The 27,086-nt window shown below is 41.1% G+C and overlaps 1 protein-coding gene across 3 annotated transcripts; it reads left to right on the top strand.

The window, feature by feature from the left end:
* On the top strand, positions 1 to 27,086 carry senp6a (SUMO specific peptidase 6a). Of its 3 annotated transcripts, XM_066676815.1 has the most exons (24): positions 1 to 213; positions 3,919 to 4,012; positions 5,125 to 5,188; positions 7,600 to 7,706; positions 8,777 to 8,926; positions 9,205 to 9,225; positions 10,058 to 10,128; positions 13,339 to 13,436; positions 14,274 to 14,679; positions 14,862 to 15,100; positions 15,409 to 15,549; positions 16,067 to 16,100; positions 16,293 to 16,481; positions 16,570 to 16,760; positions 17,700 to 17,962; positions 18,615 to 18,731; positions 18,979 to 19,101; positions 19,245 to 19,337; positions 20,135 to 20,472; positions 20,591 to 20,667; positions 20,874 to 20,962; positions 21,190 to 21,258; positions 22,863 to 23,013; positions 25,006 to 27,086. In XM_066676815.1, exons 1-24 carry the CDS (start codon positions 183 to 185, stop codon positions 25,234 to 25,236), a joined length of 3,387 nt encoding a protein of 1,128 aa, XP_066532912.1. In that variant the 5' UTR covers positions 1 to 182; the 3' UTR covers positions 25,237 to 27,086. The 3 variants fall into 3 exon arrangements, with proteins under 3 accessions (XP_066532912.1, XP_066532913.1, XP_066532914.1); XM_066676816.1 differs by lacking the exon at positions 9,205 to 9,225; XM_066676817.1 differs by lacking the exon at positions 3,919 to 4,012 and having other exon boundaries at positions 2 to 213.

The following is a 27,086-nucleotide window of genomic DNA, read 5'->3' on the forward strand; positions in this document are numbered from 1 at the left end:
ATATCTAATAATTACGATTAATTACGATGGTGAGTGTGTTTTTTTTGTGATCTTGAAATCCCAGTGTTGTTGACGCTGCGTCCCCCCTTTGCTTTTTGGACTTGCAAAGCTTGAGGTGGCCACATCTCTCCCCTCAGCAGAGAGACAAAACAGCTTCAACCCGATGACAACATGGAATAAACATGGCCCACAAGAAGAGCCTTTTTATTGAAGGTCAGTAATTCTCTGAGATACGTTGTATGTCCTTTAATTTATACGATGGGTATTAGTTCGCTAGAGTCCGGCGATATAAACCTATACGCATTTTAAGAGCATGCCTTGCTGACAGTGTGTGGGATTATTTTGTCTAGTTAGCCTTTTCTGCTCAGCGTAACACCACTGGCCCTTTAGCTTTTGAACACTCAAGGGTTTTTTTGGCAGGTATTATATGTAAACTTACAATTTTAACGCTAATTTTGATCGGATAATAAATAATTTACCAACTGGGGCTTAACGTGAAATGCATACAAACATATAAATACAAATTCAATCGTGTTTTGACGAAGCTCAAGTTAGCTTATGGTTCTAATTATCACTTCCACCTTAAATGGCTCAGCAGTTACATTCTGGCGCCTGGCGGCAGAATGTTACGTCCTGCATGATTTAAGGTGGAACAGCGAACGAGAAGCTAACTTCGTTGTTTTTCGACGGTTTTTGCTTTTTTCGCTAACGCGGATTTAACGCAACCGAGTTTAACGTCCGTTTAGGCGTCTATATGAACATTATTCTGTTATATGTAAATGTGCTGCTCAAATGGATAATAATTATACAGTTTGCGTACGTTTACGCCTTATAGCACTTAATTTTCTAGTTCATTTATGCTAAAGGCTAAAGTTCCAAGAACACAGGCCTCAAGCAAAGCAAGACATAAACGTCATGTTTTGTGTTTTATACTTAAAATGTATTGGCTGTTCATATTTATCTAAGTAAGAATTGCTTTAAGATACGTGTTAATAGATATACCATTCATTACAAGTCGTTTTTGAACATTGGGAAAGTACACAAAGCTGTTCATTTTGCAAATGAACTGCAGCTTTGTTTGCAATTTCTTGTAGCTCCCAGTTCCTTCTGGTAATGACAAGTTATAAATGCATAGTACAGTACGTTTTTCTGTGATGATTAAAGCCAAAGTTTTGGTGTTGTACTATTATCTACTTCACTGTTTTTTGGATTCTTGAGAAATCTGTTTGTTAACTGAACTCAAAACATCCAAATCAGCTTGAACGTGTTCTTCTGAATTATTGTATGTTAATGCAAATGTAAGGATGTTAAATTTAGTCTGCACAAAGGTGTGGAATGTGGCATCTGGTTACATCTTTTTGGGTGCAGAACCAAAGAGGCCTTTAGTGGAAGTACTATTTGGTTTAGAAATACATAGGCCTACCAATGCCCTGGTATGTGAAACATGTGGGTTATGTTCCTGATGGTTCATGTTCTCAGGTCATACTTAGGTTCTTGTTTTTGCTGGGAAAATGTAGCCTCTCACAATGGTTGGTATGTAAGTAGCCAACTATTTAAGTCTAGGATTAAAGTTAGACAGCACGGTTTCAGTTTTTCTTAAGCTCACTAGACTGTAGTAGTATTTAGGGAGGAAGAACTCTAAAATGTCTTTTAAAGACCACCTCATAACATCTGAAGACAATGAGGTTTAATGCAAAACCGGGACCCTGTATTATGCCTATTTACATTAGTCAAAAAAACATACACTACGCTACTTAAAATATTATGTAATTAGTACCTAAAATATTATGAAGTCAGAAAGTGTCAGCGTATCCAGATGCCCACATTTATTATTGAATTCAGCGACCCATTACTGACAGTTATTTAGTCTGCCCTGCAGAGCTTGTATTACAGGACTTTTAAGTTGGATTCCTGGAGAGCTTGTGTCCAGGACAGTGATTCCGCCCCCCCATGAATCACACCTGGTTTACCTAATCTCTGTTGCCAGGTTTATAGCTGCATTTGTGCAGAGAACGCAGCAAGCTTTGCTAGACAAAAAATCTCAAGGACTGGGATTGAATAGCTGTGTTTTATAATCTCCATTGAAAAGCATTGGCAAAAGAATGAAGCACTTGGGAGCAGCTGCATGTGAGCTGAAATTCACCGTGCTAGGTGCCAAGCATCAGCCACAGGGCTGTAAACCCCCCAACATTGGACAGCGGAGCAGTGGAAGTGCACTCTCTGGAGGAACACGAAGCTCCATTCAGTACGTTCAGGGAGCTGGAGTGGTGTTTGTGCTAAATTAAACATCCAGCGCCATTACCTTGGTGTTCTTCATGTTCTTGTGGCTGAATGCAATATGAATACCTCAACAAAATGTCTTCCGAAATAAAGCCTTCTCCGTTATTGCAGCGAAGAGGGACACAATGTATTAGAACACTTCATTATTGATCATTTTGAATGAGCAGGCATCTATAAATTTGCTTTGTGCCTGTCTTCAACCTGTTTCTTCCCTTGTGAGACTGCCTTTTAAATACACAGTGTGTAAGTGGTGGGTGAGTTCTGGCTGCGGTCATAGATTGGCAGTTGCTGACCGTCTTGGACATGGCTGAGCCAGCATTCATTAAATGTTGGTCAAGGGTTGAATTAGGAGTGTGATTTAGAGTCTAGTTGTGAGCCTGGTTTGGTGAGCTAAACTTTGTTTGTCGTCAAAAAAAAAGCAGAAATGGAGAGTCAAGCTGTGTCTAATTTTTTGAGAAATCATCTTAATTTCAGTCATAAGCAGAAATCAGAAAGTACTGGAGCTCATTTATTCAAAAAATGTACATACGATGATGAGCGGGAGAGAGAAAGATATTATGGTCTACAATGTAACACTGCTTTAGTTTGTCACCAATTTCTTCCAAATTGGAAAAATGAACCGTTACTACACTTTTTGTAAACATCCCTGCGAAGCTCAGTGGTGCAGCAACCTTCTCTAATGTGTGTTCCGGCTGGTTTAAAAACTGGGAACCTTTGAAACAAATTAAGCTAAAGTTGGCACAGTAGATTCATGTTTGTCAAGACACTAACTCCGTCTTCTCAGACTGAAATCTTAAGATAGGGGAGAAAAATAAAATATAGAATTACTACATTTTTCTTAGTGTTTCTTTATGATTGAGGTAAGGGTTATCTTACTTCTCTGGTTGTTTTCAGCCTGTAGCTCATCAGTCATTATAGACACCACAGGTATCTTTTGAATGGTCGTATGATGTTATTTTGTAGTGAACACTGGGTGTTGTGTTAAAAGAACACTGATAATTAAAAACATGTCGGTTATAAAAATGATGAGTGCTACCAAGCACTGACCACACATGACAAATAACACGTTAAAATTGAGTTGAAGGCCAGATTGTCTCTTGAGCTCCCCATCAAATTTGACCACAGACCTGTCTTGCCAGTAAAGTGGTCCTTGACCCATTGTCTGCCACACATTATTGTATTTAAACTGTGTGAAATGTAAGAGCTTTTTTGTTTATCGTTAAACATTTGAAAGTTCTGTGGTGTCCTGACGTTCAGTAAATTCTTGGCTAGCTGTGAGTTTAACACTTCCTCTCACTCTCCCTTTTCAGGTTTAGATGTTCTGTGCTGTTCCTTACTAAAGAGAAACCACTTTGGCCCTTACGGTGTTACAGTTTTTTTGGCCAGTGTCATTGTAAACTGTGGTGTAAAAGAGAGAACACGCGTAATAAAGACGAATGAGTCTTGATATCTAAATTTAATTGAGACCCCACCATTGAACCTCAGTTTTTTCCTGAGATCCTTCAGCCTAATTTTCATTGATTTTGAGATCTGAAGCACACAGTAAAGAGTAAGCTGAGCTTTCACTTGCAGGTCTTGCTTAGCTGCATGTCTGTGCTCTCACTGTGCAGTAAGATGCTTTTTCTTTATCTGTCTAAGCTCTAGATAGAACAGAGGCCAGGAGAGATGGTGGGTTCAAGCAGAGCTGGAGTTTTTCTCTCTCTGATGACAGTGAAGAGGAGAGGAGAAACGAGTAAGCATTTCTCCAAAGCTTGTTTCAGCATTCAGGGCAGCAATGGCTTTGCACTCGTCCTCTTTTCATAACAGAGCAATACCTTCCATTCCTTCTGAAGTCACGGAGCACACTCCACCGTTGCGCTCTCTAAAGCGCAGCAGTGCCTGGCCAGTGCTTTCTGCTTGCACAGGAGAAAGAGCTGTATTCTCAGGACTTTTGACAGTGAAATTGCCGTGTTAGCTCTGTGCACATTAAGATTTTTTTTTACTTGTTTAATGACCAAAAAACAGAACAAAACACTGGTTTTATTCAAAGATAGGATGTTTGCAAACGATGCCGTCTAGGATGGCAACGAACAGAAAAGGGGACAGTATCCTTCAGAGGTAAATATAAAGGCTTCAGGCTGTGCTTCTATTGAGTGAGCAGCACACCCTGATCAGCCCATTAAGCAGCCCTGCATTCTCAGCAGATGGGATTAGATTTGCCAAAAGCATCAGGCTGCAAAGATCGTCTTAGGGATGTAAGGAGAGGAAGGCTTTCACCTTGAGAGCTGGGTTTTGTATCTGCAAAAATACGGATATCTGCATCAAATATCAAATGGTATTCGGTTCTTCCAACTGAATTAAGCAAATTAAGGCTCTTGACATTTTGGCAGCAGCTGTCTGTTAGTGGTGTCTAAAAATGTATAATTAATACACCTACGTACATTTAAAATAAACTGTTGCAGGACAATAGTGGCATAAGTATAGGTGGAATCATCACATCAGTAATCGACGTGTAATTTCATTTGTGAAAATGATTTGGGTCAAATCTAGACACCTGTCCAGTGTCCTATTTTAAGCACTGATCTGTCGATAATTAAATGCTTCTGATACATTCATGGCCTTGTTCCCTAATTCAGAATCTGGTGTGGTATTCCCAGACTGGGCATTAAAACTTGGAACAGCACATGCAGAATTGCATCACACACCAATGTCCTTCCACACTGCATTGACCAAAATGAACCTGCTAGACACAGACTGGCCTTTTCTCATGTATCTGTTTGTTCAGCACACCCATTTTGCAGTATATTGAGCTCTGTCTGTGTGGTTTGTTTCATTAATGTCTGTCTGCCTCCTTTTGCCTCTCAGCACTTCCCTGGTGACCATGGATCAAGTGGGTGGTCGGCAGGAACTTTCCCCTGAAGGGATGAAGGTACTCTCCCACACAGTAATTCTCTCACTCTCTCTGTCTCCATTTCTTTCTCCTTTCTTTCCTCTGTTCCTCGATGACGGAAATTGTTTTCACATTTTTGTGCTTGTTGATTCTTTACCCCTTATCTGTCTGCTGTTGATTTAAATCTTCAGAGGTTTTTTTTTTGTCGTCTACTAGTGTTATTTCAGTACATTATCTACAGATTTAATGTTTATAGCAGTTTATTGAAATGTAACGCTGCGATGGCTCTGTATTTGCTGAAAAGTGGCACCAAAACTCATGCCGTATCCTCAGTACAGCGCGATACTACCTTTAAAAATAAGTTTGAAGCACCTGAGAAAATGAGATTAACAAGTTATTTATCTGTGCATCAACAGATTATTGTTCCCAAACAAAAATACCCATGATATCAGCATAAAAACAAACGTTACAGTAACTAGTGACCGTGTAGGTTTAACCCATTCCAACCCTCTCTTTGAAAGAAAAAAAACTTTAAATTAAAAGCAAGAAATAAAAGTCATAAGTCCATTAAAACAATTAAAATAGTTCAATAAAAGAAATACACAAAAAGAGTAAAAGAAAACAAGATAAAATTGATTAAAACAATTTAAAATGATACAATAAAAGAAAAGAACTAAAGTGCTGTTACAGAATGAAAAGTGCAGAGTGTTTTAAACTGAGCTGTAGCTGCTCAGACAGGAATGTCTTGATTTAAAAGTGTCTAAAGTCGGGGCTCTTCTAATATTCTCAGTCGGCTGGTTCCATTTATGACCAGCACAGCAGGTAAACGCTGCCTCTCCATGTTTAGTTTTTGACCTGAGGCAGGACTAACTCTAGTTCCTAAAGATCTGAGAGCTCTGCTCGACTCATATCTCTGTAGTAGGTCTGATAAATACACTGGTCCTACCCCATTAAGAAATTTATAGAGCAGTAATAACACCTTAAAGTCTATTCTGTAACAGACTGGTGTCCAGTGTAAGGATCTGAAGATGGGGGGATGATGTAATCTCTTCTTTTGCTCCTAGTGAGAACTTTATTTTTAATCAGCTGAAGCTGTTTAATGGTCTTTTTTGGAAGTCCAGTTAAGAGACCATTACAGTAATCAATCCTGCTAGAAATAAAGGCATGGATAAGTTTCTCCAGGTCTGATTTAGACAGAAAATCTTTTACTGATGGTTAAGTCTTTTACTTAATTTACTTAAGATGGTAAAATGCTGATCTAGTAACCGCTTTAACATGAGACCAAAACTGAGATCTGAGTCCATTAATACACCAAGGTTGCGAGCCAGTTCTTTAACTTTGAGGGCTCTCGATTCCATATGCGCAGCCAATCTGTGTCTCTCATTGCTGTTCCCAAATAGAATAATCTTATCTTTATTCAGCTGTTGAAAGTTGTGTCCCATCCAGTTTGTGATGTGTTCAAGGCACTGGCTTAATGAGTCAACTGGGCCATGGCTGTGTAAATCTGAGTATCATCTGCACAGCTGTGATAGGACAGCCCATAGTCCTGTAGAATCTGGCCAAGAGGAAGCGTGTACAAATTAAATAAAAGTGGACCAAGAATAGAGCCCTGGGGGACCCCGACATGTTCTCAGAAATATTATTTTCTATTTTTACAAAGTAGTTCCTGCGTTGCAGGTATGAAACGACCACTTTAGGGCTGTTCCTGAGACTCCAACCCAGTTTGCGGGTCCCTCTATAAGAATCTTATGGTCAGTGGTATCAAAGGCAACACTGAGGTCAAGAAGTAATAGAACAGATACCTTTCCAGCCTCCGTATTTAAGTGAATGTCATTAATTACCTTAATTAGAGCAGTAATCATACAATACCTAGTGAATCAAGTGTGCTGTTGATTTAACAAATCCATAGCTGAGAATCTGAAATAAGAAACCATTGTTCTAAACAGTATCGCACAGATCTGCTGCTTTTTAGTAAACGAAACCTTTTACGTTCAATGAATGTAATGAATATTTTAATTATGTATAATTTGTACTAGCATCAAACTTATTGAGAATCTAATTTGTTTAAAATACTGATTATTATTATTGGACTTTGATAAGATTTTGCCTAGTACTGTGTATCAGAAATCCTGTTGAAGTTTGGTTCCAGAATGGGTTAAGCTTTAATTCAGTTTGCATGTACATTTTGTTCAATCTCCTGCCCTTGCGTGTACTTGATTAATTCTTAAACACCTAAGAACAGGAACTCAGCAGATGATTTGAGGAAATCTGTCAGCTATGTAGTTCATCCCTCCCTCAGGTTTAGAGAATATGGCTGCTGAAGCTGCTGAATGGGTGCATTCAGCACAGGAGCTGAGTTTGCTTTATTCTCTTATCCTTCATCTTTTTTTCCTTCACACATACTTATTTTATCTCTCTTCCTCGCCCCCTCCCCCTCTTTCCTACTCCAGCAGGCTCCCCCTCTGAGGCACTTCGGCCCTATGGAGCCTGTGAAGACTTATGAAAGACGGCCAAATAATTTCAAGCCCCTTAACAGAATGGGAACAGGCAAGCCCAGGTATAGCTTCTCATGCTGTATGCCTCTCTTGATTGGCTGGGTAAGACAGGTTCCTAGGGAGCCCAACGGTACATTGTAGCACTTTTAAAAATGTCATTCATGAATTTCATTGGCTATTTTGTGATTATAATTTGTAGTACATTTATGAAGCACTCACACGCTGTTTACAAAACCTTGCTTTGCCTTTTCAGAAATATATTTTTATAACACTATTCTTGCGTTCAATGCTAATGTGTTAATAACACAGTTTTAACTGCATCTTTTAACTCTCTTTCATAGTTCACTCCAGTGAACCAGCTATAAATCAAGGCTCTTCTCCCTGTATTCCTCCACGTCTCATTGCTCTGCTCACTGCACAAGTGTTCTATAGTTACCAATATGAAATATGAAAAATCAGATATACTACAACCAGAACTAGGCAAAATATGGTCTGCTCTTTTCTGATTGGCTTAACAGGTGCCACATTTTGTGTGGTTCTGGTTTGTACACACCAGATTGTTTACTTTTTAAAAACTCAGGGTAGATGATATGCTGAAGCCAGGCGTCCACCAAAAAAACGAGAAAATTACCACATTCATCAGGGAAAGTACAAAGAACATCGTTGCAGCTGCAAGAAAGCTGCGATTAGAATGAGACATTTTTCATTAGGAAGGCACATTTGACAGTGCTCAAGCCAAATCCAGACACACATTTGGGCACTTCAGAACAGTCCACCAAAACACTGTAGGACTAGCGTGGCAGTGAGTTGCAAATTTTAAACGTGAGCGTCTTTTGTACAAGTTCAAATTTGTAATTGGTCGTGTGTCCACAGAAATGCTTTTCTAAATGTGCTTTCTGTGTTCCTGTGACTTGTTACATGAGAGAGTTATGCTGCAACAAACTTGAAACAACTGTAATGTTCCTGAAATACATCTAATTCTACTAAATATGAACTAAGTCATGAACCAACAACATAAAAAGCCTTTTTTTTTTCATGCGGTTTCTGTGGAATTTGATGCTAAATGTCTGGATTGTGCATGAAACGGACCAATTTACACCGAATATAATCTTCCCAACTGTCTGCTTTCCAGTGAAACACAACACCCATTGGCAATCTCCCCACTACCCAACAGAACCAATTATTTAATTGTGAGTCCAGCACCATCTCAAGGAGTTGTAGTTCAAGGGAGACTGTTTCAGCACACTCATCTCCCAACTCCGGTTAGGAAGCCAGTCCAAAGGTAAAGCACCTTGCATCCTTGCTGTTGAGATGGTACACTGGTTGGTATTTACAATGCTTTCTTTGGCTTATCTTTGCTACTGTTTCCTAAAATTGACCTGTTCAGTAGAAATAGAAAAAGAATTTGTTTTATTAATGAACAGGGATATCATTCTGTTTTGATCCTGTTTGGATGGGGATTAGTATTAATAATAGGGATGATGTAATTACCCCTAATATTAATGCTGCATTTTTGTAAGGTTAAAGGTAACGCTTTCATTGTCTCTTCTCCATTTTAAGCAATCTTGATTTGAAAGAAAGGTGAGTCTTAGTCTGTCCAGCGTACCTGCCAGTAGTACATGTTGTATGCTGCTTTTAAATTGTAGAAATGTATTTTATGATTAATATAGGAATTTGCAATCGCCTTCTCTTGACTATCCCAACGTCACCTTTTCTTTTAATGAATTGTTTTCATGAGTTTTTAATTGTAATTGATTTGTATCACAATGCTTTGCATGCTCTATGCAGCTTTTCATGCGTCATATAACGGCACCTTGTGTATGTCGGCTTAATGGTTAAACCTAAGCACAGAATCCGTAAATGCTAGCATATTAGTTCCTTTCTCATTCTGAATTAAATTTGGATTCTCTTTTGTTTGCATGATTGATTTTTATGTATGCAGTCAGCACTTTGTGTCTATGGGTTCGGCCACAGAGGATTTTACCCACAGTGCATTGAAAATATTCTGATTAACCTGAAAGATTCAAAAACTTGAATTAGCACTGAAGTGAGGGGATATGCAGGGGATATACAGACATTTCACAGTTAGTTTCTCTCTAGCACTCTTTTTTGAACATAGTTTGCCTTGGGTCTTGTACTCTTGTTCCTTCATTCGATGTGTACTTTGTAGTTAGTCCTGTGTACATGGTTTGCTTCTGTATTGAATATGTACATCCTTTTTTCCTTGTCTTTATTTTGTATCAGTATACTATAGCAACTATTAACATAGCATTTACATTGAATTAGGAATTACGGGATGTGCGCAGGTTATATTTTGTATGAGGGATTTGAGCATCCGCAGAGCTGTGGAATCAATCCCATATTGATACTGAGGGATAACTGAGTGTGCTTAAATGTCTTTCCCATTCCGCAGAACTGACTTCACCCAGCAAATCCAAAGAGTAGAACTAGACAACATTATTCTCACCTGCCCAGAGATCCCAGGTAAACTGTATTACTTGTCTATTTTTGTTCTTCCTCTCTCCCCATTCTTTCTTTTGTATTGCACAGGTTATTCTTCTGGAGGACCACCAGGTTAGGCTTGTCTAACAGAGTGGACAGTGAGTGGACACAGTATTTAAAACTCTAGCAGCACTGCTGTGTCTGATCCACGCGTACTACCACAACACACTGTAACACCACCACCACCATGTCAGTGTCACTGCAGTGCTGAGAGAGATTCACAAGCCAAATAAATCCAGCTCTGCGGTGATCCTGTGGGGTTTCTGATTATTGAAGAGCAGGGTGAAAGGGGGCTAGCAGCGTATGAAGAGAAACAGATAGACTGCAATGTAGGTGTAGCTAATAAAGTAGCTGGTGAGTGTAGGACTCATTTGCTGCAAGTCTGATTCATTGCATACAATATATTCTGTAGTCTGTGGATGATTCTTTGTTCTTAAAACAGCAGGGCTGCGTCTAATTTGGTGTAATTGCTTGTACAGTCTAGATCTGCCTGGATCAGAGCTGAAGGACGAAGAGATATTTGAGCCAAATTGTTCCACATTTGCTGCTTTTCTTCTGAAAGCAGCACAGAGGCACTTTTTTTTTTTTTTTATGCACTGATACAGGATCAGCTTTCTGTACCTAAATCATAACAAGAAGCGCTGAGCCTGGCCTCTGTTTGTCATAAAATGGCACCTACTCTACTGAACATCCATTTCAGTGGCCTCATTTCGCCTGCAGGTGCCCACGGACTCTCTCTGTTTCGCTCAGTCGTCTCTGTTTAATGGGAACGCCGTGTTCGTTCGCGCACGGAGAGATGTGCTGTTGCATGACTGAGAGAATGGAGGAAGGAACAGAGTGTATCATGGCTGTGTGCTGTGTAAGATAGCGCAGCGTGTGGGGAGGGGAAAAGTGTGTGTGTGCCTGATGATTGAGGCAAAGCTCCATGCTTGTGTGTGTGTCTGCGTCTCTGCACGCCAGAGGGGATTGCTGGCCTCTGATTAATCGGTGTGCCTCCCGGGAGGGGAGCGAGTGCGAGAGAAGGATAGAGAAGAGAAAAGGAGATGGAGGGAGACAGAACCTCAGTGCTCAAAAAAGAGGATTTCAAAAGATACGTCCTGTTGCCGTGGCGATGTCTGAATAGAATACATAAATGGTCTTGAAAATGTGCCGTTAAGTAACCTTTTGTCAGCAGTGAGTCAGATCTCTAGGTTTGGGAGGCTTATGCCTCCTCTGTTTTTGTCCACTAGTTTCATAACGTTTATATGTTCTGGATAATATGATGACTACCATTTGAAAAGGGTTTAAAAATCTTATTGGGATGCACTTATATGGGAAAGAGAGGCTGATGCCAGTGTCCAAAATCTTTCTTGTATATTTTTAATGATGTATGCACACAAACACTTTTATAAAGAGTGGATGCCATTCTTTTGGCTCCTACCCCTTGGTTTAGTGTTACATATTAAATATCACAGTAATCACTGGTGCTAGAATGTAATTTGCCTTACATACAGTGGAATTTGGGTTCCTAATAATCAGAAAACATGTTATTTCTCACTAATTGAAGGAATAAGGTTTAAAAGACCGTTGGTCCCCCCCCCCCCCCCCCAACAGTGTTGGGAAACTCTAATAGGCGTCTTGCCTGTGACGTAGATGGTGGAGAACAACTCTAGAAGTTGCACTTAATTTAATACAAAATGACAAAAAGGTGTGTTGTTTTTGGCTGCAATCATTCAATGTACAGTGGGACATCTGTGCACAAATGGCCCAAAGATCCCAAAATATCCAGAAAATGGACTAAATTTGTCAACTTTAAACAGCCACTTTGGAAAGGACCCTCCGCTCACTCCGTTATCTGTAAATGTCTGATCACATTTACAAGAATAACGGTACCTCTACATTTGAGTTTAGCTTATTGCTATGCTATTGTCATGAATAATGTTGGTTATTTAGCTAGATACTGTCATAACAGTCGGTCATAACGGTGTTTTACCGCGGCGTTGTTCAGCTGTTGTCCACCAGTGACGTCACGGTTGCGTTCGAGAATTTCCGTAGCGAGCTCGTGTTTTTCCGTCAGTTTAATAAAATTGTCAGTTTTAAAGCAAATTAAGCTGCTGTTTTCATGTTAATTCATACTTATATCTGTCAGTAACTAAAATAATGTGGAATATTCATGGAGGTCCATTAAGTGGTGCTTAGCCTTTAAGATGGAACTTTACTAGCTAACTACAGAGACACTGGTGATGTTTTATGCTTGTTATAAAGTAAACTGACATAATTTATTGAAACTACTTTAAACCAAGATAATAAAATTGTTAATACAATGGCCATCTTACCTTTGATTCACAAGGTATTCATAGTTGCCCCTTACAAATTCTCAGTTTCAGTACTCCTTGGCCCTACCCTGATTTCCCAGTAAGAATTGAGGCACCCCATACTCCTGGGCAAAACAGAGGGGTAGGGTTAAAGGGCGAAATGCGATTCACCCAAAGTGTAGAGAACTAGATCTGCCTGCAGTAGCATTATGAAATCTAACACATTTTTATTGGACTAGGGTGTTGTCTGAACATTTTTCACATTTATACACAGTCAAAAACTGGTTTAAAATTTAGTTTGAAAGCAAATGTCTGTCAAAACTGTAGAATTTTTTTTTTCTTTTCCAATCCAACCATGCATAAAAAAAAAATCATTTATATTCATATAGCAGTACAGATGTCCTTTAACAACAATATTCCATCCCTAATCCGGGAATAATAAGTATTCATTAATCAAGTTTGCGTTATAATGCATGACGTTTATTTAAGTTTTAATTGTTTAAAGCTTTTTAAAGATTGTCAAACTTGTCGCTAATTGAGTGAGTAACTGATGGCCCGGACCAGATAACTGCAGTCTGCTTTGCTCTTCGTGTAGTGAGCACTAAGGAGGGCTCACTGCAGACCTTAAGCTAGGGAAATGCCTTTCTTTCTTACAGTGGTCTGGAAGACACTGCTGGCTGTTTAATATTCTAATGTGGTGACCGGCCATGTGGCCAGCTTGGTGACTAGGAGCAAACAAGTGATCTGTACCTCACAGACAAAAATGCAAAAGGCGGATTAATTTTGTGTTGCTGCACAGCTGTTTGTGCATTCTCAGGGCTGAAGTATGTCATTTGTCTTTAAACAAAACCACCCCTTGCCGACACGTCTTTATTTTCTCCTCTTGTGTGTCCTGCAGACTCAGAGAATCTCAACATAAAGAGATGCGTCCAGCAAAAACGACGGCCAGTGTTTGAGGGAATGGTCACGGTTCCTTCCTCGGGCTCAACGGTGGAGGTGAGGGAGAGCAATTTGGCCATTTCTGGGTCACACTTTAGTAAATCAAGCTGACAACCTCGGTTATTTATGTGGTGGTTAATCACTGGCTAAAAACTCATAATGCTGAGAGGCTTAATTTTGTCCTACATTTGTCAACGCCTTCTGTAGCTGTAAATACTCGTATTATTGTCAGTAAACAAGTGTTTCAATTAGGAACGCCACTTAACCATGTGTCAAATTGCAGATATCCAGCTGACATGAATCATGTCCTGCCTTCACATCAGTGATAATGCGCTAATATAAGGGAAGCACTGTGATGTGCAAACAGCTGCCGGTGTTTTGGAGCAGGCTTTGGCATGTCCATTAGCAGTTATTAGCAAATGAAAGAGTGTGGGGAGAACTGTTAGAAAGAGCCCTGCCCAGCACTCAACGATGTCTGCCAGTTGGATTTAGACATGTGAGCTTTGTTTGAGTGAATGTCTTAGAACAGTGCTTCTTGGTGAATCGCAGCCATTCTCACTTGATAAACACTTGATGAGCTGAATCAGATTGGGCACGTAGAGGCAGGGAATAGTTGAGTCTGTGGGGCAGTGGCATACCCAAGAACACAAATAAGAAGCAGTGTTTGAGTACTGATACGGACAGAACTGTAAAAACGGCTTACGATGGTTCACACAGCACCTAAATGTAGCCCAAACCTGTTTCTTCATATTTGACACATTTGTGTGGCTGTGTGACCGGTCAGTTTAGGAGCATAGGTCATATAGGTCATGTTTATATAGATAGTGTGAAAATATAGCCAATATTTTCCAAGCTCCCCCTCGTCTAATTTCTCCATTCTTCTTTCTCCGTCAGCCTCTGCAGCCAGACGAGTACTTCACTGTGTGCGGAAAGTGTGGCCAGCAAAGCGAAAACCACATTAAGTGCGATAGCTGTGGGATTCCATTGCCTAGTGAGACCCACCACCCTAACGTCTCATGCTCCCCTGCTGCTCGGCCCCCCTTGTGCTCCCAGTCTTCTTCCAGTCCCACCAACATGCAACAGCTCAGCAAGAACTTTTATGGCCCTGCCTCTGGTGGGTGCTCCCCACAGGTGGATATTGTCATGAACCCGCCGGCGCGGATCACACGGGGGAACCTGCTGCTCCCACACAACAGCAGGCCCCCTGCCACTACAGCCGTGAACTCTGGGTCATATGTAGCCAAGTTAACCAAGGGCAAGAGACAGCCTCTTGCCAAGCAGCATGAGCTCAACGATCCTAGTGAGTAACAGTAATGTCAGTGTCTGGTGCAGTATAACTGAGGTGGTTTCATGTGAAGCTAAAATTAAGTTGCTGTAACACTCCAGTACGATAAACTGGACTGCTTTTCAGTTATTAATGATGATTATGCATAGGCAGAAAGCAGCAAAGGCATCTTTTTCTTTTTTTATATATATTTACAGTTGTATTGTCCAGTGACGAAGATGAGGAGGCAGACAATGCCAGCACAGGCAGTGTCAACCGGCTGGACAGCGTCTCTCCAAGGCCGGCTGACTCTGCCCACTCATCTCCAGCGCCCTCTAGTGGTAGGGTGGAAGCAGCGGTCAAAGGAGTTGTAGAACATGAGGAGCATACGTGTGAATTTTTCACAGATATGGACCACAGGAACATGGCTCCGAGGAGGAACCGAATGAAAGATGCAGTAAGGGCATGCTGTTAAAAACTTAAAAAATAAACATAATTACAACGTTAGACTCTCATCTCTCATTCAGTTTTGAAGTACTCACAATTCATGATTCATCCATTAGTAATTTTTCAAGTGCTTCCACAGCAAAGTCGTGTCTATTAGAGTCTATAATCATCTGCTGAGCTGTGATTATGGAGAATTCATGCTCGTGTCTGAAAGCTGATGTAGGCCTTTTTGTGTCCGTAGCCACTTGAGAAAATGAACTTTGTTTGTTTATGGACAACACAGCGTACACATCCTGAGCATGTTTAATGTTCTTACAGCTTGGGAACATCATGTGTGAGGACCCATCTCCGTCTAAGAAGCGCAAAGTGGGACTGCCACCAAAGCTGGAGAGCATTATTCTGGAGTGCAGGAGTGTACGCATAGGAAGTCTGCGCAGAATGGTTACAAAACCTGTCATTGTAAGATTCATTCTTAGTTTTTATTTATATTGCTGTCATTTGAAGAAACATCAGTTTTCTCTCTCTGTGTGTGTGTGTGTGTGTGTGTGTGTGTGTGTGTGTGTGTGTTGGCTAATTTCTGTGTAGTGGATTTAATGTAAAGTAAATCAGAAATTACACAGAATTAAAAATATGAAGAATTAACTGTCTAAAGCCCTATTCAGATTGGATTCAGTTTTACCTGTGGATGTGGGGGTAAAGTAATTATTACCCGAGTATCTCAGAAGTTTTAATCCCATCCAAATAATTAATATATTATGATAAATATAGATAGACGTTATTTTGTAGCTGTAGTAATTATAAACCATGTAATATTATATAAGTGATCATTAGTTTGAATTTAGTGATTTGGCATCATTTTAAAAGTAAATAGATTTGTGTAAGTCCTGGAAGATCTCTCACTACACTCTCAGTGATGAAAATAAACAGTCCTGTTGTTTTTGTTTGTGTGTTTAATGAGCTTTTTTTGTCTTTTTAGTTCACAGTAGAATATATACAGCTTGAAACTGAAGGTAAGTTGCTGTGATAAATTTAGCTTCTGGAAGCTATAAACTAATGTGTTGATGTACAGTTAATTCTGACTTGCTTTGCTGCTAGGTACTATACAAATAAACATGAAAACCAAAGAAACAGTTTTTCCATGAATGCACAGACCCCAAGGAGACAGGTTGTTCCCAGGAGCTGAAATACTTTGCTGTGTGCAGGTCAAGAGGTGGACGTGCTGGAAAAGGTGCGTCTGATATCGTCCCAACTGACAAAGTGTGAATGGTGTAGTGTGAGGAAACTGCCCGTCCTCTTCTTTCAGACCAGTGACAGCGAGTGCCAGCGTCTGCGTGCTCAGCTGCATATGTCCCAGGAGAACGGAGGCCTGTGGTATGACTGCAACGGCAACAGTGAGTAGCAGACCAAGCCTTCTAGATTTCCCTGTAGCCTGTAGTTTTCTGTTCGTCTTTTTATTCTTTATCTTTACTTTTCCCCTAGACCTGGATGAGAAGTACATAGTGCTGATTTTTGAGAATGGGCTCTCGATGCAGGAGCAGGTGATTTTGGAAGACATTCTGGTTGAGATTGGCCGAAACAATAACCTTTCAGGTTTCCCTGCCAGACTGCCCTTCGATGAGGCAAACGGAAGGCTGGTTCAGTACAACAAAGCAACAAAAGAGAAGGAGAAAGTGAGTGCTTTTTGCACCTACAGGTTAAACATAATTTATATTTCATATGAAATATGAAATATGATTTGCTTAGTTATGTTTCTGTGAACGTGATTGATTGATTTCAAATGGCCATTTTGCACATGAACACTACCCCTTCCAAAAGTAACATAGTCCTCTACGTTAGGGTGACCAGGTCTGAGATGGTGAAAAAGAGGGGGGGGGGGTATGCTTAGCTGAACCTATGTGTGCTTTTAGGTCCTTTACACCTTTATTTACTACACAAAACATGGGAATTTCTTTTTTAATTCATCCGAGAGCTTACATTTCCATTTCGGCATAGCTGCTCGAGATGAGGGTAGGTACATGAGCTTTGCCTGACGTAAACAAGGACTACTGACGTGCAGACTGACCAATTAAATGTTTACAGAGAAGGTTATCGACCAATAACGGTAGCTCTACAGTCCGACCGTCCAATCAGAAGATTTTAGGCTCCTTCACCACACCCCCTTCTCACTCAAGCGAACCAATCGGAGTAGGGGAGGGCGGGACTAGTTTGTGAACGAAACTTCTCGAAGTTCTATGTAAGCTCTAGAAAAACAAAATCCCGGACGTTTGTGAAATTCCGACCGGACATTTTTTTAAGTCTAAAAAAGAGGACATGTCCGGGTAAAAGAGGACGACTGGTCACACTATCTACATATAAAAAGCAGGTAGACTCAGAAGTGTGGAGACTCAAGTCTAAAATATATATTTTTTTGCATTGGTTTGTAACTAGTTTGATTTGTAGCCTCTGATTTAAATCGTCTTAAACACTTGAAAACCCTACACACTTCCACTTCCAGCTTTGTCGTTAATTAAGTAAAACAATATTAAAAATGATATATATATATATATATATATATATCTATATCTATATCTCTTGTTATCTGTATGTATATATATTTTTTCCTTTGTTAGGCAAAAGCACAGAAAGACAAATTGACTTCAGCCTCGACAACAACAACACCTACCACAACAACAGTAACTGCGCCAGTCACCACTGCAGCAGCAACAGTCACTGCTGCAGTGACCCCACCAACCACAGTAACACCGACGCCCACCGCTTCTACTGAGACAACGGTCAGGACGCGAATGTCCACTCACACTTACCCATTCTATGAAGAAGAGGAAGACGAAGACATGGCAGAACTGCAACCCACTTTTACAGGGCCTGTCATCAAGTAAGAACTGCCTGATAATGAGATTATGTTACATAACGTCATAACTCCGGGTCGAAAGTGGGCAACACCAGTGTGATGGAGCCACTCTAGTTAACTGCTGTTTTCAGTTTTAAATTACTGGAGATCCCATATTCAGTTTATTTTATAAAATTGATTGAAGATGCTATCTTTATCATTTATGCCCATGTCACTCTAATTTTTACCGTTTATTTGTACAATTCCATTACAATTTAATTATAAGATTTGCTTAATTGCATACTATTTTACAATGTACTTGTAGAGTTTAATCTGAGAACAACTATATTTTTTATAAGAAAGATGTTTGTGTAGAAAAATATGCAGAATACTAGAAAGAAAACATTGTACATTTTTTATTAGATTGTAACTGTTTCTTTTATGTGGAGCTAAAAATCAAAGGCAAGCCCTCAGAAAACCTTTAAAATTTTGTATATAATTCTATTGTTTATTGTGTACTATTTCCACAAATGAAATGACTGAGAGAGTGGAAACATTGGCAACCATGAATAGTTGAAAAAATGCTGTTCTTAACCTCTTTACCACTCTGTGTTCTCGTCCCAATACAAAATAAATGCGAACGAATGTGTTCAACACCCCCACTACATTTATTTTTTTGTTATTCCTTTCTCCCCAGGTTAATGGTGTATCCTCCTCCACCTGCTAAAGGTGGAATCTCTGTGACAAATGAAGACCTTCACTGTTTAAACGATGGAGAGTTTTTGAATGATGTCATCATCGACTTTTACTTGAAGTTAGTATGGGCTTCACTATATCATCATGTTTCAAAAAACAAATAAAAACAAAGGAAAATAATGAGCTATTTATCAAATATGCTTATAACTACTAAAATAGATAATGATAGTATTTAGGTAGCTAAGTTCAGTGTTGCTCAAGAGCAGTCCCTTTGGGGAAGCAGGCAGGATGTGGGGGACAGGATGAACCTCCAGGTTCCAGTTTCATATTTAAGTGGGTTAAAAATATATTGTCTGTACCTACAGGTATTTGTTTATAGAGAAGTTGAAAAAAGAAGATGCCCACAGAAGTCATGTTTTTAGCTCCTTTTTCTACAAGAGACTCAACCAGAGAGAGAGGAGAAACGCACCCGACACCACCAACCTACCGTAGGTTCCTGGGATGAGTTTACTTCTTGCATTTAAAACAATATATGTGGCTTTTTTGGAACAGGCTTAATTTAATTTCAATTTGTTTGTGCTATGAAGTATATTTTACTGAGCACTGAGTTTTCCTCTGTAACCTTGTTAAGGATTCAGAAGAGGAAACACAACAGAGTTAAAACATGGACACGGCATGTGGATCTTTTTCAGAAGGACTTCATCTTTGTCCCCATCAATGAGTCGTGAGTTGTTGGCTAAATCAAGGCCATTTATATTTGGATTTTACAAGTTTCGTTGTGGGCGGCACGGTGGCGCAGCAGGTAGTGTCTCTGTCACAGCTCCAGGGGCCTGGACATTGTGGGTTCGATTCCCGCTCCGGGTGACTGTCTGTGAGGAGTGTGGTGTGTTCTCCCTGTGTCTGCGTGGGTTTCCTCCGGGTGACTGTCTGTGAGGAGTGTGATGTGTTCTCCCTGTGTCTGCGTGGGTTTCCTCCGGGTGACTGTCTGTGAGGAGTGTGGTGCGTTCTCCCTGGGTTTGCGTGGGTTTCCTCCAGGTGACTGTCTGTGAGGAGTGTGGTGTGTTCTCCCTGTGTCTGTGTGGGTTTCCTCCAGGTGACTGTCTGTGTGGTGTGTTCTCCCTGCGTCTGTGTGGGTTTCCTCCGGGTGACTGTCTGTGAGGAGTGTGGTGCGTTCTCCCTGTGTCTGTGTGGGTTTCCTCCAGGTGACTGTCTGTGAGGAGTGTGGTGTGTTCTCCCTGTGTCTGTGTGGGTTTCCTCTGGGTGACTGTCTGTGAGGAGTGTGGTGTGTTCTCCCTGTGTTTGCGTGGGTTTCCTCCAGGTGACTGTCTGTGAGGAGTGTGGTGTGTTCTCCCTGTGTCTGTGTGGGTTTCCTCCAGGTGACTGTCTGTGAGGAGTGTGGTGTGTTCTCCCTGTGTCTGAATGAATGAAGTTTCATTGTGTGACTTTTAAATTTTGCTCTGTGGTAAATGATTATTATAACTATAGCTCTCAATTTTTCTTCTCTTGTTTTTGCTTGATCAGAGCCCACTGGTACCTTGCAGTGATCTGCTTTCCAGGTCTAGAGGGAATGCACGTGGAACCCAATCCTGAGTTCCAGCCCCATCCTCCATCGCAGCCCAGGGGAAGCGCCCCACCCACAGCACAGCTTGGCAGCACTGTCATGAGGGAAGGAAGCCTAGAGGAGCCCTCCCCGCACACAGAGCCTCTCTCCTTCAACCAGTTTGAGGTTAATGAAGAAGGAGAGTCACTCTGTGAGCATCTTGTAAGCATGCCTCCCTGTGTCCACAACCCAACAGATCACTCGTGTGCACATGGGCAAGGGGTCAATGGCCATGTCAAAGTTCAGCCACAGTACACAGGTGAGCTCAAGAAAGGTGTGAGGCATTGTTTTAGGAACTTATCTTCAATGATGGAGTAATTGATAAGGATTTGTGTTATTTTGAAATCTGGCTTTTCGTTTTCTTGTTGGTTTTCAAGATGCATTGCATAGAATCAGCATGTGTTATGGCACCGAAGACACTGGCACCTTCTCTGACGACCAGAGCTCATGTCATGTAAGTCTGTTTGCCCCCACTCGCACCAGCACAATTGCACATTTTTGATGGTGACAGGAATTATGTAAATCTTCTCTACACTGGATGAATACCATAAACAGTAGACGTTATGCAGAAATCATTTTTATGTCAGTGTGTACTTGTATGGTACAGTGAGGTCCCATGTGCATCCCGGGGGACTCACTCTGTCATTGCCTCTCTGTCAGGATGAGTGCAGTGAAGATGGAACACTGGCAGATGACACCGCGGCTTCGGAGAACATGGAGTGGACATCCAAACCCACCATATGCAAACAGTGAGCATCCATCATCTTTATAATAAACTCTCGCACCACAAATGTTTGCCACTAGATGGCAGCTTGATTGTTAGATTTAAATAGCTATGTATAATATGTATTGTCAGAATGATCCGGAAATGTAGGCTGCACAGATCTGTATCATCTGTAACATAAATAATTAGAAATAAAATAATTAATATTCATTTAAATGTTAATAAAAATACCGTGCTTTTCTCTCCTCTCAGACCCTGTATTCTCATTATGGACTCCTTGCGAGGACCTGCTAGATCAACAGTGGTGAAGACCTTGAGAGAGTAGGTTACCACTCAGCAATGTTTGTGTGTTTAAAAATGTTGGTTTGCTTTTAGTCTGTGATTCAGAAGTGGGTTTATATGGGACATGCTATGTTTTTTAATTCACATTTTACTGAATCAGTGCATGTATTTGGAGATCTGAAGCTCCTACCAAACCACAGAAACAACCCAGTTTGTGATCGACCTAATTCTGAAAACATGGGCTAATACGAGTCGTTGTGATTTTGTGTGCGTATTGCGTAGATAGCAGGCACTTGGAAATTGTCCTGCCCCCTCCTCTGTGTATCACCAGTCACGGCATTGGACCAGCATTTATGTGAGGGCATAAAGATGAGGATAAATAGAGCAAAACCAGCAAGATGTAGTGATTGTGGGGGAAATGAGAATGGCGGACCAAGCAGTAACGATCGAAAAACTGTTTCTGCTCCTTGAGCGTCTTGTGTTTAATAATAATAATAATAATAATAATAATAATAATAATGCCTTATATAGCACTTTTCAAGAACTCAAAGATGCTTAAAATTGTCAATACATAGAAAACATTGATAGACGTACATAACAGAGCAAATACAGTAGCATAGCATTAACAGACAGTACAGAACAAGCATGAAGAAATTAAGTTGAAAGAATAATGTAAGCAAAGAAGAAAAGATATATTTTTTAAAGTTTGATTTGATATTGGTTGGAGGGTGTTTGACCAGAAGGGGAAGAGAGTTCTAGATTCGCAGAGCAGATCTAGAAAATGCACAATCACCATATCTGTGGAAGCTGGATGGAGGGAAAGTAAGCCTGGCTGAGGATGACCCGAGAGTGCCCCAGTTCCCATAGATCGGTTTTACTTGTCGCACGTTCGGCTTTCACTGGAAATTTTCCCCGACCATCAGCCCAAGGAGCATATAAACCTCTTCAAAACACCTTGAGTTAAAGTTGCCGATGTGATTCCAATGAAAATAAATGTGAATGCTGCTCTAAAAAGATTTAACAAGTGGCGCATTTGTGCTGGATTTGAATGAGCTCTGCATTTTCTGGTGATTGGCATGGCTTTGGCCAGTCAGTGCTCTGCAGGGTTTACACATCACCGTTTAGTACCTACTCGGCTAGAACCCCGGGGGAGCAGGGACTGAAAACTTATTCGGTTCCGGGGACCAGGTACCAGGTTTGGCCAGTGGAAAAGCAAAAGAGCTGTGTAGATTCGACTAGAGTCGTGTAGGTTCCATGCAGTGGGTGGAGAAAAATTCATCCGTAGACACAGAGAGAGCAGGTCTAGTTTTGGCAATGTTAAACAGATGACAATTTGACGTTTTCACTATAGAACTGATGTGAGCATTAAGGCATCGCTAAAGAGTTGAGGATGACACCCAGATTACCAGCTTGTGGAAGGAGATGCGTGAATCATCAAGAGAGACAACGGGAACCAGGTTTTTTCATGGAGCCAAAAGAGGCCCATTCTGAACCAGGCTGTGGCTCATTTTCATTTAAAGCAACAACGTTATAATGTCATTTAATACTTAGCTGGTCTTATTTGGATGTAGATGTATTCGTGACAGGTTGGGATATATGTACATTTTCAGTGTGTATTTGTCCACAACTGTGTTTGTGCTCAGGTACCTTGAGGTGGAGTGGGAGGTGAAGAAGGGCACTCAGAGGAGTTTTGGAAAAGACGTGATGAAAGGCTCTAGCCCCCGTGTGCCACAACAGGACAACTTCAGCGACTGCGGCGTCTATGTCCTGCAGTATGTGGAGAGTTTCTTCGAGGTATGTTTTCTTTAATTACGGTATCTAGGTTGCACAGTGGGGCTTGGGATGTAGTTACAATTTATTACACAGCATGCATGAAGTAAAAATGTTTAGTTTGAAAATGTATACATGTTTATACTGGTGTATTTTATCACATGAGTTTTGATAAATTGTTATAGCCACTGGGCGCCACGGTGGTGCAGCAGGTAGTGTCACAGTCACACAGCTCCAGGTACCTTGAGGTTGTGGGTTCTAGTACCGCTCCGGGTGACTGTCTGAGAGGAGTGTGGTGTGTTTTCCCTGTGTCTGCGTGGGTTTCCTCCGGGTGACTGTCTGTGAGGAGTGTGGTGCGTTCTCCCTGTGTCTGCGTGGGTTTCCTCCGGGTGACTGTCTGTGAGGAGTGTGGTGTGTTCTCTCTGTGTCTGCGTGGGTTTCCTCCGGGTGACTGTCTGTGAGGAGTGTGGTGTGTTCTCTCTGTGTCTGCGTGGGTTTCCTCCGGGTGACTGTCTGTGAGGAGTGTGGTGGGTTTATTATATAGCCGCTGTAGTGTCACTCTGTTCTATATTTTATCCCTGTAGCTTTGCTGTAATAAACAATAATGTTCTTTTAGAGCACATTAACAAAATAGTCCAGTCAAAACATGATTCATCAGCATAGTGTGTCAGTACTCAGCAATTCACCAATTCAAACTTAAATGTTATTCATATATTGTGAAGTCATTGTGATGTCTAATGTTATGATTGCTGAATACTGAGGTCGGTGTGGTGTAATAAGACTGTTTGAAAGAGTTGGAGTGAAAAGTATACAAGGCCACATTCTTGCTTATGATTACCACAAGGTCTTACAGCCTCAAAAAGACTATAGCAGTCTTAAAATATGCTTTTAAGACCATTGGGAACATGGGAATATTTCCTGGCTTTTTTACACTTTTTTTAAAAAAGTTTTTTTTGTAATATAATTGCAAAGTAAAATTTCTAACGTTCACCTCCCCTCTTATTTTTTTATGGTAACTGTTGCATGGTATTAAATATGAAAATAATAATTTTCTTTAACAAAATATAACCTGAACATTTCAGTTAAAAAATGGCATGCGAGGAGAATGTATTAATAACTGCATTCGTTATGAGTTCCATCAACTCTCCATCTCTGTTCTTGGTAATATTGTAGCCAAAAGTAGGAGTTTTCTTAGCGTGACCATAGCGTGGCTATTATTGGCGGCATGGTGGTGCAGCAGGCAGTGTTGCAGTCACACAGCTCCAGGGACCTGGAGGTTGTGGGTTTGATTCCCGCTCCGGGTGACTGTCTGTGAGGAGTGTGGTGTGTTCTCTCTGTGTCTGCGTGGGTTTCCTCCGGGTGACTGTCTGTGAGGAGTGTGGTGTGTTCTCTCTGTGTCTGCGTGGGTTTCCTCTGGGTGACTGTCTGTGAGGAGTGTGATGTGTTCTCCCTGTGTCTGCGTGCGTTTCCTCCGGGTGACTGTCTGTGAGGAGTGTGGTGTGTTCTCCCTGTGTCTGCGTGGGTTTCCTCCGGGTGCTCCGGTTTCCTCCCACAGTCCAAAAACACACGTTGGTAGGTGGATTGGCGACTCAAAAGTGTCCGTAAGTGCGAGTGTGTGTGTGTGTGTGTGTGTGTGTGTTGCCCTGTGAAGGACTGGCGCCCCCTCCAGGGTGTGTTCCTGCCTTGTACCCAATGATTCCAGGTAGGTTCTGGACACACCGCAGCCCTGAACTGGATAAGGGTTACAGATTATTATTATTATTATTATTTTTTTTTTAAACAAAATAATAATTGTCATTTTTAATATTACACAACAGTTACGTCACAGGAGTTTGACAATAATTGAATATTGAATTACAGTCATGCACTACATAAAAGCATTAACACTTAGATGTACACAAAATAAAGCAAATTCCTTGAAGGTATTTGTAAAGATGACAGTCTTTTTAAACATGGACCTCTACCTGTTTCGTTCTTAATTTACTCATACATTTTTCTTCCCTTTCTTGTGAACAGAAACCTCTACCAAGTTTTCATCTCCCCATGAACTTATCCGACTGGTTCCCCCAGCAACGGATGAAAACTAAACGTGACGAGATCAAGGAGCTCATTCTGAAGATTCAGTCTCAGCAGCAATCGGACAGGGAAAACTCTGGGCAGCCCGACCCCTGCGACAGCCCCTGCGAAGACTTGGACGTTGGAGACGCCTTAGAGTCAGCTGATATAATTGCATCGATCAGTTCTTGAGCCCCACCTCATGCTGCTATGGTCTAACTCAGAAGCGGTCCTGTTGGCCTTGCCCTTCGAGGCAATCGGCGGCCAGCGGGGGCCCTCCGTGATTGTACGCTGCTGGACGACTCCACCGTTGATTCTTCTGAAAACTCTGTCCGTTCCCTCCCCTTCGTTAACAAAAGAGCAAGAAAACTTTTTAATTTGTATCAAATAAAAACGTGTACATACGCTGGAAGGTTTTTTTTTTTTTTTTTTTTTAGGGTTTTATTGCTGCCTTCGTGGAATTGACGTCTTATCATCTCACGTCTCACTCTTGCGCCATCAGTGGGGTTGAAAATAATAAATAAAAAAAATACATAAAAAGGTTTTCATTCTTGTGATGACTTCATGAGGGTCACAGAAGGCCTCGGTCACGCCGTGAGCCTGCAGGATTAGCTACAGTACTGTTTAATGTCCTGTTCCGTTTGTAATTCAACTCATGCTTCTGACTGTAGAGATCAATTTGCTGTTGTTTGTACAATAATATCCAAAAACAGTCTGGATTGAAACTTGTTTTTATATAAACGTCTAACTCCTCACGGCATAACACAGTTGCTAGTCAGTGCCTGTCGAAGCTTTATACGATGTGACCACACGTAGGTGGACTTCATTTTCAATATTAAACTATTTGAGATGCAAGAGTGCACATCTGCCTTAGTTCCTTTAAAGACAAGCGTTTGAAGTGTCCGTCACGACTGCTCTTTTCTATTCTTTATTCATCTGCAATAATTAATTGTTATATAATTTATTACACAATAGCGTTATTGTCAAGAATAATCCCTGTTCACTTCCTTGTACTAATTTATTTAACATGAGCCACCCTCTGCAACCACTTCGGTGCACTGTATTAGCGTCCCAACAGCTGTCCTTCACGTTTATGACTATATACAGAAGCCTGTACTCTTCAGCTTGCCTGAATATTTACTGTATACACGTGGGGGACATGCGACGGTCCTGTGAAGAGTTCGCAACCTGTAGAAAGACCTGAAAGGCTCATAGAGCTTCTCTCGATCCATGATCTCCTATATTACAAATGGGAAGCGTCCTGGAGATGAATATTAATAGGACAGCTGTAAGGTTTTCAACATTTCTCCAGCTGTAAACTGTCATTCAGGGTGTTTGGAAAGGGCTTGTAGAGGAACTTAGTGGTGATAGGAACCAGGGAATGTGTTTCCAGTGAAACTGCATGTCTTCTTTGTTTTACAGGCTACCGATTTCTTCTTTGAGGACTTTTTGAGGAAGTTGTCAGTACGTCGTTCAGTGATTGAATAACCATTGGCCCAATGAGAGTCTGTGTTTATAGTACTGCTTTGTTTCCATGTTCTAAAGGCAGGAAAACCTTATTACATTTTCATGGAAGATTGTTTTTGTTTGTCTTAGGTTTGTACTGAGATGAGAGATGTTGCTGAGACAAGACAAGGACTTGAACAAGGTCAGAAAAGTACAAATGTCTGGAAGACTAACGGGGATTTCTAATGATTTCTCCCACAATTAAGCTGTAGAGATGTAAAGAAAGAGGAGGAACCTGCTGATTTCATTACCACTGTGGCGATAGGAGCTATAGCACATACAGTGCCAGTCAAAAGTTCGGACACACCCTCTCATTAGTCATTGGTGGAACAGGTTCACTGTATAGAGCTGTGTACCAGCCCCTACCTCTGCACAACCCCAGTTACGGTCTCAAACACATTAAGAAGGGGGCGAGCGGTTCTACCAATGAACTCTTGACGAGGCCATAGCTGTTCACTGAAAACCGTTGCAGGTGACGACCTCAGGAGTGTGCGAAGCTGTCGTCAAAGCAACGGGACTACTTTAAAGAATGTAAA

The sequence above is a fragment of the Hoplias malabaricus genome, chromosome 7 (assembly GCF_029633855.1).
Source record: "Hoplias malabaricus isolate fHopMal1 chromosome 7, fHopMal1.hap1, whole genome shotgun sequence".
Lineage (NCBI taxonomy): Eukaryota > Metazoa > Chordata > Actinopteri > Characiformes > Erythrinidae > Hoplias > Hoplias malabaricus.

Bases quoted from the DNA above. Each gene is read 5' to 3' on its own strand.
- senp6a (XM_066676815.1), top strand. From the start codon at position 183: ATGGCCCACAAGAAGAGCCTTTTTATTGAAG. The intron at 10,129-13,338 runs GTAAACTGTATT...TGTGTCCTGCAG, and splicing joins CACCTGCCCAGAGATCCCAG to ACTCAGAGAATCTCAACATA. The intron at 20,473-20,590 runs GTGAGCTCAAGA...TTGGTTTTCAAG, and splicing joins AGTTCAGCCACAGTACACAG to ATGCATTGCATAGAATCAGC.